The sequence below is a fragment of the Sminthopsis crassicaudata genome, chromosome 2 (assembly GCF_048593235.1).
Source record: "Sminthopsis crassicaudata isolate SCR6 chromosome 2, ASM4859323v1, whole genome shotgun sequence".
In the NCBI taxonomy this organism is placed as follows: Eukaryota; Metazoa; Chordata; class Mammalia; order Dasyuromorphia; family Dasyuridae; genus Sminthopsis; species Sminthopsis crassicaudata.
In genome coordinates, this window is record NC_133618.1 from 624,846,342 (window position 1) to 624,857,644 (window position 11,303).

General features: G+C 42.7%; 1 protein-coding gene across 5 annotated transcripts in view; it reads right to left on the reverse strand.

Annotated features, from left to right (window-relative positions):
* Nucleotides 1-11,213, reverse strand: part of CHUK (component of inhibitor of nuclear factor kappa B kinase complex) — a 46,478-nt gene extending 35,265 nt beyond the window's left edge. For 3 of the 5 annotated variants that reach the window (XR_012487117.1, XM_074296298.1, XM_074296299.1), the window contains exon 1: nucleotides 2,410-2,611. Coding sequence is in view for 3 of the 5 variants with exons in the window: in XM_074296298.1 (XP_074152399.1) it covers nucleotides 2,410-2,514 (105 nt within the window). In the remaining 2 variants the exon portion in view is untranslated. Of the gene's footprint in view, nucleotides 1-2,409; nucleotides 2,612-2,771; nucleotides 2,892-11,110 lie in introns of those variants that run through there. The other 2 variants (XM_074296300.1, XM_074296301.1) reach the window with 2 other exon arrangements.
* Between the last annotated feature and the right edge of the window lie 90 nt (nucleotides 11,214-11,303).

Here is an 11,303-nt window from a genome sequence, read left to right on the forward strand (position 1 = left end):
TTTGATTTTTCTTGTGCACAATAATTGTATAAATATGTATGCACATATTGGATTTAACATATTTCTACCATGTTTAATATAAATTAGACTACTTGCCATCTAGGGGAGAGTGTGGGGGAAGGTGAGGGAAATTGGAACACAAGGTTTTGCAAGGGCTAATGCTGAAGAATTGTTCATGCATATGTTTTGAAAAATAAAAAGCTTTAATTTAAAAAAATTGACGTTAAATGATTTTAATTACTCAGATTTGTTAAACATCATCATCAATACCATAATTAATAAAAACAAATGATTTCCTAAATAAAATGCCTTTTTTAAAATTTTTTGTGGTTGATTTTTTTTTTTTAAACTACTATACAAGAGACTGTTTCATGGGTTGGAACTGGGTTTCTATGTGATCCAAACCAAATTTTGAAGAAAGAAAGGATGACCTCAATTTAAGCTATATTAAATTCAGAGATGTAGTCACAAAAAAGGGCTACCAGCTTCTTATGGTGTTAGTTGAAATAATATAACTATTTAACCTCTGAGAAAAGTTTTATAGATAGAACAAAGCAGAAAAAAAAAAGTATCCTGAAGATTTTGAACAATGCCTGGTGCACGGTAAATACTTGACACTTGATGACTGCTTAATGACTGGACTATAGTATAAAAGACAAAATTGTACATAAAGTTCAATCTTCATCTCTCTTCTGTCTGGAGAATTAATGGTTCACTATAGTAATACTTATGGTCAATGCTTAGGGCAGTATCAGGTGTTAGTTGAAACTATGGGAGTCCACAAAAATCAGCAAAAAGATGTAAAAAGAAAATGGGGCCAGAAACAAAATCAAAGGAAATCTGACACAGGCTCCTGCAAGATTTGGAGCCAGAGGGATAGTGATCCAATCCTACCGGTTATTTATTTACTATGCTAATTTTAGGCAAATTACCTAAATTTCAATAATCTGGAAAGGGGGAGTAGGAAGGGGCTTCCTTCCAGATCTAAATTAATAATCAGATAAAAGGGGACCCAGAAACAAAACTGAGTAGAGACAAATGTAGAAAGAAGACCAGGACATCTAGTGTCACAGAAATCAGAGCATTTGGTGCAGTTGCTTAATCCTATACTCTCCCATCTACCTCCTCCACCAATTATAGTGTGGACCCATTCTAATTTTTATAGCCACTTTCAGATTATAAATAAAAATCTAGAAATACCTCATGCCCCCACTGATGTGAATACTTTCTCTCTTCCCTTTTACTTCCAAAGTGCTTGAAAGAGAAATCTACAGCACTCAAAGCTTCCATGCCATCAATGTCTAGTTGCTTACCCCCTTTCCAATGTTACCATTCCCAATGCACAAATGACCGATCTCTCCTTCCCCATCCATAACTCAACGTTTCCTTAATGAAATGAACTGCGGAATGGGAAGAAAGGTTTGGAGAAGAGCTTCAGGGAACGATGGGAGAGAATAGGAGGGAAGGATGCAGGGAGAAAGTTCAGGATCCCAGCGGCAGAACTGCTGGGTGACGCTGTGAAGTCTGAGGGGACCATCATGCGCTGCGGTAGAAGTTGGGATGGAAAAGGGCAGAAGTACTAAATGCAGGAGATGACACGCACCGAACATTTACTCAGCGCTTTAAAGTTTGTAAGAGGACTTTAACTCATGGGGTCCCCACAATCACTGTCATGGCTATGATTATCACAATTTTACTGATGAGAATTTAAGCAAATTCAGGCCTTCCCGAGTCCAAGCTCAGCCCTACACCACCCAGCTGTCTCCACAGCGTAATCTAGTATCACCTGTCCTAACCGTTCCAGCCACTTCGCCTCTTCCTTCCTCACTCGGACACTTTAGCACGGCCCGGGCGCGCTGCAGGAGCCAATAAAGACCCGGACCCGGCCCGCTCAATTCTCTGCTCTTCCTCACACTTTCCTCTCACACAGACGAGGGCAGGCAGCGGGCTAAGCGCGAGATAAAAACGGGGAAAGGCGTCTTTGCTCTCCTGGAGCTCCAACACGGCCTCCGGCTAACAGCAGCTCCGGAGTCCCAGAGCCCGCAAACGGCCGCGGGCGCACACACGCACACGCAGCCCCCATCTCCTCGCTGTCAATCAGGGCAGCAGTGTGGCGCCAGATGGGGCCGTGTCATTCATACGGGATCACAACCAGTGTCACACCAGATGGGTCACACGCGAGATTCCCGAGACATCAGTGGCCACCAGGGTCCCCGGGCCAGCCGCGCTCTCCCTAAGTGGCCACACCCACAGGGGCTCACCTGCAGCACCCACATCCCCCAACATGATCACAAGTCGTGGATCACACTCACACACACGCGCGCGCGCGCACACATACACAGAGCTGCTCCCCCCCCCCCAAAAAAAAAACACGCCACCCCCCTCCCGGCTCCGCTGCCGCTGCCTCACCCGGTGCTGATAGAGACAGACGTTCCCGAAGCCGCCAGTGCCCAGCCGCTCCCGCATCTCCCAGGGCCCGCCCGCGCCGGGCCGCAGCCCCGGGGGCCGGTCCATGGGCGGGAGCGGGGTCGGCCGCAGATTCGGCCGCCGCTTCCAGGCCGGCTCACGGCCCCCGCCGCCGCTCCCACCAACACGACCTTCTCGCGATACTTCAACGTCACATCCGGCGTGGAATGAGAAGTCTACAAGATTTGGACTGGGACTCCGGTTCTATTCGCCCCGCCCCCTGCCTCACTTAGTTGAAGCCCCGCCCACCTTCGATTTCTCCCCGGACTCACAAGGATTCTATTCCGGCGCCCTCTGCTGCCTACCCTTGAGTCCTGCAAGCGTTCCCAGGAGGCGGGTGCGGCTTTCTGGTAGCGGAGACCACGGGACCGCCGATGGGCTGCGGGAGGTGTTGGGATGCAGAAGTCACCAAGCCGCCTCCTAGCGCTGGCATCCTACCCAAGATCAATAAAACCCTAATGGAGTGTGCAGTCTTCAGCGCCCACCCTGATGAAGCTGCTCCCCTCACTCCCATCAAGCACAGCTGGCTTAATGTCCCTGCAAAATAAAATGCCGGCTTTCTTTCAGAACATGCCTTCAGCTAGGCAAAGGTTCCGGATCTTTCCGGGGTCATGGCCCTCTCCCGCAGTCTGGTGAAAACTCTGGACCCTTTCTCAGAGTCATGTTTTTAAATAATGGAAGGAACTGCTGAATTGCACGTAGAGGTTGGTGAAAATGAAGTTGTTTTTGCTTTTTACCCTATCTAAGTTTATAGTTAGGTCCCCTAAAATATATCCAGAGTTATGTCCACAGACCTAGACCTCAGATTTTAAAAATCCCTTGTAAAACTGAGTGGATGTCCATCAGTTGGAGAATGGCTGAGTAAATTGTGATACATGAATGTTATGGAATATTATTGTTCTGTAAGAAATGACCAGCAGGAGGAATACAGAGAGGCCTGGAGAGACTCGCATGAACTGATGCTGAGTGAAATGAGCAGGACCAGGAGATCATTATACGCTTCAACAACAACACTGTATGAGGATGTATTCTGATGAGCGTGGTTCTTTTCAACAATTAGATGATGCAGATGGCCTTGTGATGAAGAGATGAAGAAAACCCCTTTCCCTGACTGAGCTTTTGTGGACAGGGGAAGGAAAAACAGGAAGGGCATTGGGGCCATCGACCGGCCAGTGCTGCCATCTTGTCCTCCGATGCCTGATTACAGGAGCCACTAGTTAAGGCAAAGGAGGAAGGCCGGGATATGTTTCAGTTGAGAAAGGAAGCATACGCTGTAATTGACAAACCGGACCCCAACAGGTCTCCAGGCCAAATCAGCAGAAGACACACTCCTTTTGATCTGGAAATTACCAAAGATCTGAAAAAGGCTCCCACCCTCTATAGGCCTGTGTCACCATATGTCAGGATGTTGTTAGAGAGTTTGGCTTATGAAATCCTAACCCATAATGATTGGAAGTCCATATCAAAAATATGTTTAGAACCTGGACAGACCCTGTTGTGGCTTTCAGAGGATAGTGAACTCTGTAGAACACAGGCCTAAAGAAACAGGCTACCTGGAGCAAAGGTATAAGCCTCATTGGAGCAACTGGTAGGTACGGGACCTTATGGGGATGCAGCAGCACAGATTAAGTTTCCAGTGGCCACATAGGAACAGATTTCCAATGTTGCCACTAAAACATGGGAACACTTCCAGGAAAACAAGACAAAGGGGAAGCCCCAGTGAAACTTTTGCAGATTTCTGGGGCATCTACAGACTGCAATTACAAGAACCATTGAAGAAAATGTAGCATTGAGAATTATCACAGTAAGACAAATTGCTATAGAAAACACCAATGAAGATTGTAGGAAAGTTATACTAGGACTGAAAAAGGAAATTATCGCAGTAAGACAAATTGCTATAGAAAATGCCAATGAAGATTGTAGGAAAGTTATACTAGGACTGAAAAAGGATGCCCCTTTAGATGAGATATAAGGCGCTGTACCATGTAGGCACATGTACCTTATATGCCCAGGCTATGATGCAGGCATGGGAAAATAAGGACCTCCTGATGCAGAGCATTCAAGGAGAGCCATCAATGCATTCAATGTGGTAGGGCAGGGAATTTAAAAGAAAAAATATTGGCAGACAAATAATGTGAAAGAACAGGGCGGAGGAACAAGACCTAAAGCTCCATGTCCAAAATACAACAAGGGTTTGCACTGGGCATCAGAAAGCATATCAGGACAGGGAAATGGGAAAATGGGGCTCAGTTCCAGGGCCCCAGATGCAAAATACTGCCCTTCCACCCAGGGAATACAATATGATCAGTCACAAGAGAAGATGCTGGTGGGGGAAGGGGGTTACAATTAGGACAAATAGAGTTACATTCGGACTACCGTGATACCCCTGGGAGAATTGAAACCTATGCCCAGCCAGCCTAAGATCCCTTACCTCCACACACAGTAGGCTTGACCATTTCACCTCCTGACTCTGCTTACAAAACAGTGTCCATCCATACTTTGATCAGGAGACTGGAAAACAGGTGAAGAACATCCCGGTCACTAACATAGGCAGACAAATAGTGACATATCACCATGGAGAAGTAGTGGCCTCAAGTCCCCTGATATGCAATTTGATGATGTTTAGAATCATGAGTGATTGAGGCTGGAGCCTGTTCCTAGCCTGGTTTATTAGAAGCAGCAGATGGCCCAGATACTGATCAAAGATTGCAGCAAACACCCAAATGTCTGGCATAGGAGGATCTGAGTCAGCTGAACTTAGTGTCACTCCTTTGAGATGGAAATTTGAAGACAAAATGAGAGTGTTTACTCCTTTTGTGGTCAAACAAGAGACATTTTGCAGCAGGTAGGATTACAATTGAGCACTCTGGGCTTTTTAGGCTGACCGCTGTTGAAGGCCTGCCAGCTCTTACACCTAATTCCCATCCCATCCAATTGTGTGAGTGGAACAGTGGTCCTTAACTAGTGAAAACATCCAGGCCTTATTAGATATAGTGCAGGAGCAACTAGACCAAGGACACTTGCAACCTTCGCTGAGTCCATAGAATTCCCCTGTATTTGGTATAAAAAAGAAATCTGGGAAATAGAGGATGTTGACTGATTTGAGGAAAGTAAATGAACAATTGGAGATAATGGGAGCTCTTGAGCCTGGTCTTCTATCTCTACTCAATTGCCTAGAGAATGGCCTCTTTGGGTTATAGACATTAAGGATTGCTTCTACTCTATCCTCTGGATAGAGAGGATAGGAAAAGATTTGCCTTTTCAGTGCCCAATGTGAATTTAACTGAGCCTTATAAAAGATTTGAATGGACAGTTTTACCACAAAGAATGAAAAATAGCCCCACTGTGTGTCAGATATATGTAGCTGCTGCTCTTCCTCCAGTAAGGAAAGTATTTCTACACGTTATGCTATTATACCACGTGGATGATATATTGGAGTGTGCCCCTGAGGAGTAAATGTTAGAAGCAAGCCTATAGAAGACCATAGAAACATTAAGGAACTACCTATTGTGCACAGCCCCAGAAAAAATTCAAAGACATGCTCCTTTTCAATATTTAGGATATGAAATATACCCTAAGGTACTTACTGTACAAAAACTTTCTTTAAGAACAGAGAAGCTTGGAAAGACATTCAGTGTTCATGGATAGGCTGAGCGAATATAATAAAGATGACAATACTCCCCAAACTAATCTATTTATTTAGTGCTATACCAATCAGACTCCCAAGAAACTATTTTAATGACCTAGAAAAAATAACAACAAAATTCATATGGAAGAATAAAAGGTCGAGAATTGCAAGGGAACTAATGAAAAAAAAAGTCAGAGGAAGGTGGTCTAAGTGTACCTGATTTAAAGCTATATTATAAAGCAACAGTCACCAAAAACATTTGGTATTGGCTAAGAAATAGACTAGTTGATCAGTGGCATAGGTTGGGTTCACAGGGCAAGATAGTGAATAAAAATAGCAATCTAATCTTTGACAAACCCAAAGAGCCCAAATTTTGGGATAAGAATTCATTATTTGACAAAAACTGCTGGGAAAACTGGAAATTAGTATGGCAGAAACTAGGCATGGACCCACATTTAACACCACATACTAAGATTAGATCGAAATGGGTCCAAGATTTAGGCATAAAGAACGAAATCATAAATAAATTGGAGGAACATGGGATGGTTTACCTCTCAGATTTGTGGAGGAGGAAGGAGTTTGTGTCCAAGGGAGAACTAGAGACCATTATTGATCACAAAATAGAAAATTTTGATTACACCAAATTAAAAAGTTTCTGCACAAACAAAACTAATGCAAACAAGATTAGAAGGGAAGTAACAAATTGGGAAAACATTTTTACAGTTAAAGGTTCTGATAAAGGCCTCATCTCCAAAATATACAGAGAATTGACTTTAATTTATAAGAAATCAAGCCATTCTCCAATTGATAAATGGTCAAAGGATATGAACAGACAATTTTCAGATGATGAAATTAAAACTATTTCCACTCATATGAAAGAGTGTTCCAAATCACTATTGATCAGAGAAATGCAAATTAAGACAACTCTGAGGTATCATTACACACCTGTCAGATTGGCTAAGATGACAGGAACAAATAACAATGAATGTTGGAGGGGCTGTGGGAAAACTGGGACACTGATGCATTGTTGGTGGAGTTGTGAAAGAATCCAACCATTCTGGAGAGCAATCTGGAATTATGCCCAAAAAGTTATCAAAATGTGCATACCCTTTGAACCAGCCATACTACTACTGGGCTTATACCCCAAGGAACCACTAAAGAAGGGAAAGGGACCTGTATGTGCCAAAATGTTTGTGGCAGCCCTTTTCATAGTGGCTAGAAGCTGGAAGATGAATGGATGTCCATCAATTGGAGAATGGTTGGGTAAATTATGGTATATGAATGTTATGGAATATTATTGTTCTATAAGAAATGACCAACAGGAGAAATACAGAGAGGCTTGGAGAGACTTACATCAACTGATGCTAAGTGAAACGAGCAGAACCAGAAGATCATTATACACTTCAACAATGATACTGTACGAGGATGTATGCTGATGGAAGTGGATATCTTCAACATAGAGAAGAGCTAATCCAATTCCAATTGATTAATGATGGACAGAATCAGCTACATCCAGAAAAGGAACACTGGGAAATGAGTGTAAACTGTTATTTTTACCTTCTGAATCCAATTCTTCCTGTGCAACAAAAAATTCGGTTCTACACACATATATTGTATCTAGAATATACTGTAATATATTTAACATATATAAGACTGCCACGCATATGTACTGTCAAAAAAAAGTTATAATTATAAAATAAAATAAAAATTAATTAAAAAAAAAAGAACAGAGAAGCTGAACATTTTGAATGACTTTCAGAAATTGATAGGAGATATCCAATGGATGCATCTAGTGTTAGGCTTAATTACTTATCAATTATAACCATTGTATGACATTTTAAGGGGAGACAGTGCTTTAGACTTACCCCACCAGCTTATAAAAGAAGGCCAAGAGGCTCTGAGAAAGGTTGAATTGGCTTATCCAATGTGGTTGAGAGAGTCTTCCAAAAACACTTGGAAATATCAGTTTTTGCTACAAAAGAGACACCTACAGCAGTCCTCCATTAAGGAAACAGTGTAATAGAATGGGTAATCCTCTCAGCACAACCAGACCCAAGTCTTACCCAATGCTTGCGGACAGAATTTTGTTAAAGGCCATTAAGCGAGTAATACAATTACCTGGAAAAGGAACTGACAAGATATATGGATTTTATACCAATGTACAAATTAATGTATGCTATGAAACCATCCCAGAGTGGCAAGTTTTATTGGCCATGGTTCCAAATTTTGTGCACGGGTCACCCTTAAAGGGTACAGTCTGGCCACTACATAGTTGGCCATGGGTTTTTGAAAAAAAGGTTTCTAAAACCCTTCTAAAAGGACCAACCATTTTTACAGATGCAACCAAACATAACATTTGTGCTGTATATACTCCTGGCTTAGCTATAAAAAGAATAGTCAGAATTTCCTTTCAGTCCACTCAGCAGAATGAGTTATATGCAATTATACTAGCCCTTACCTGTTAGTTAGATGAAGTAAATACAATATCTGATTCGGTTTATTCAGTATGGGTAGTAATGCCATAGCCCAGATAAAATTTGTAGCATCTAACATATATCAGCTTTTTAAGGAACTTCAGGAGCAAGTGCTAAACCATCTAGGTAAGTATTACCTTTTTGCATGACCCATCTCATACAGGCCTTCCTTAGCCTTTTTTTTTTTTTTTTTAATGGAAACTCAAAGGCAGATTACCTTTTCATTATGTTAGCCAATACTCCCCTATTTCAGATCACCCAAAGATCTCATTCTTAATATCATCAGGCTGCACAAGCTTTATGTCTGCAGTTTGGGATAATAAAAGAAACTAGGAGCATAGTAGAGTCTGTACAGCTTGCCTCCCTTTTCACGCTTCTACACTGTCTCCAAGAACGAATCCTCATAGTTTGAGGCAGATGGATGTGACCCATTAATCTTTTGGCCATCTGTCCTTTATCCACATTATCATGGACACTTTCTCAGGATTTACTTTTGCAGTTCCGGTGGCAAAAGAGATGGCCCAGATGGTCACTGAATTCCTTACACAGGCCTTTGCAGTTATGGGCATGCCACAAGCGATAAAGACAGATAATGGACCTACAGATACTTCCAAACATTTCCACGATTTTGTGCACAGTATCAGATTTCACACACCACTGGCATACTTTTAATCCTTAAGGATAGGCAATAGTAGAAAGGAGGAACAAGGAGAGTAAAATGATCCTCCAAAAACAAAAGGGGAGCTGTGGGTAACCCCAGAGAACTCCTAAGCCTTACCCTATACACCATCAATTTGTTAGGTTTTGGTGATGATGCTCTAGCTCTGGCAGGCAGGTTTTATAACCTGCTGGAAGGGGCATGCTTTGTGAGAGTGACTCAGTATCTTTAGGTAATCTCCAAGTGAAGTGGCGAGATCTGGAGAGAGGTGAATGGAAGGGGCCAGACAGATTAACAGCTTGGGGCAGAGGGTTTACTTGTGTATCTCCAGATGGAAAAGAAACTCAATGGGTGCCAACACACTGTATCCACTTCATCCATCACAGAGAAAGAGAACACCCTCAAAATGAAGATGGAGAAGAAGATAGCTTCGGATAGCATCCTCTTGGACTGCATCCGCAATTGAAAGAGCACGACTGGGGTTTGTGTGTATGGCAGTTGACACTAAGACGGAGACACCTCTCAATTGTCTCATTTCTGGGGTGGTGCTTTTAACAGCCCCATCTGTGGTAGACTGGCAGCAAAAATTCCTTGGTCCGCTTGGGACAGGTGGCAGCTAACACCAGTGCAAGGGAGTGTTGGGTGTGCCAAGTTCACTCACAAGTGAGATATGGGCCCCCATCATGTAAGGGGTTGCATTACAATGATGTGTGGCCAATTCCACATCCCTCCGCTAAATATGCTACTCCCTTGTTTCAGGTGCAAACTTTCACTCTGTGCCTTGTTTCAATGGGGGCCTTTCCTTTTCTAACACCTCATATACTGAATCCCAATATTTTGGTCCCATACTGATTAGCTTGGAGGGAACAGAACAAATAGGAGCATTTATATATTCATGTATAAATGGGAATATCACCAATTTTACTTCCCTTAGTATACCCACATCATGTACAATAATTGTACAGACCTCCACCACTTTCAATAACACTGGCATTATTCTACATATACCTACAAACTGGCATCCCTTTTACCTACCAAATTATAATTTGTTCACCCCATGGATCCAGAAAATAACATCCTTGTTAAACACCTTCTGATTGAATTCTGTATGTGTTCCATCTATATATATGTTTGTCTATGGCAGGTCAACTGATATTTTCCTGATATACAAACAGTGGGTAAACAAAACCCTTTGGGAAATGATTACTACTCTTACCGCCTTCTAGCGTCTGAGCCTCTATAAAAATTATGGTCAATGTACTTTGGGTGTTTTCAACCTTGGTTTGCAGGTTTATAATTACATACCACCCATTAAGCACAGTTTACATTGCTCCAAATGAAGCTCTTGGGACAACTTCCTGTGATGGAGCAGAAAGATCAATGCATTCCTTGTGCCTTGGATAGGCTAGGTTGAACATGAGGCTATCCTAACAAAACTACTATGACTATAGAAGTAATTGCTGAGACTGCTGCAGGCCTCCAGAATCTACTGGAGTCTTTGAATTCCATAATGGCACATGAAGTGATGGACAATAGAATAGTATTGGACTATCTATGGCTGTGAATTTCTTTTGTTGCCTGTACAGTCTGTATAAGTCACAGCAGGTGAGTACAAATGTTCATCACCTGCAAGAAGCAGCCCAATGAAGGATACTAGACTTCAGTTCCTTCTGGGGCTCTTGGAAGTCCTTTATAGCATTTTGTTTACTTAAATTGCTCGTTATATTACTACTTGCCTGTGATTCTCCCTCCTCCCCTGTTTCCCCCCCCCCCCCCCGGGAAACTTATTATCCGCTGCTTTATAGATCTGACCACTGATGTATATCTGCTCCAATTAAAACAAAAGAAAAAGGGAGATATTGAGGGCCACAGATAGTGGGTTACCTTAGGCAAGACATAAAACTCTTTAGTCCAACAAGAAACTCTGCTGATGTGACTGGCTTGGCTCCCCATTCCCCTATGGGCGACCAATACTTCTGAGAAGTCGGAGGACGTGGCAGCCTGGGGTGTACTTGGAACAGTGTGCTGATGTGGCTAGAAAGCACCTGCGCAGTACTCGGTGGTCTTTGGAATAAAT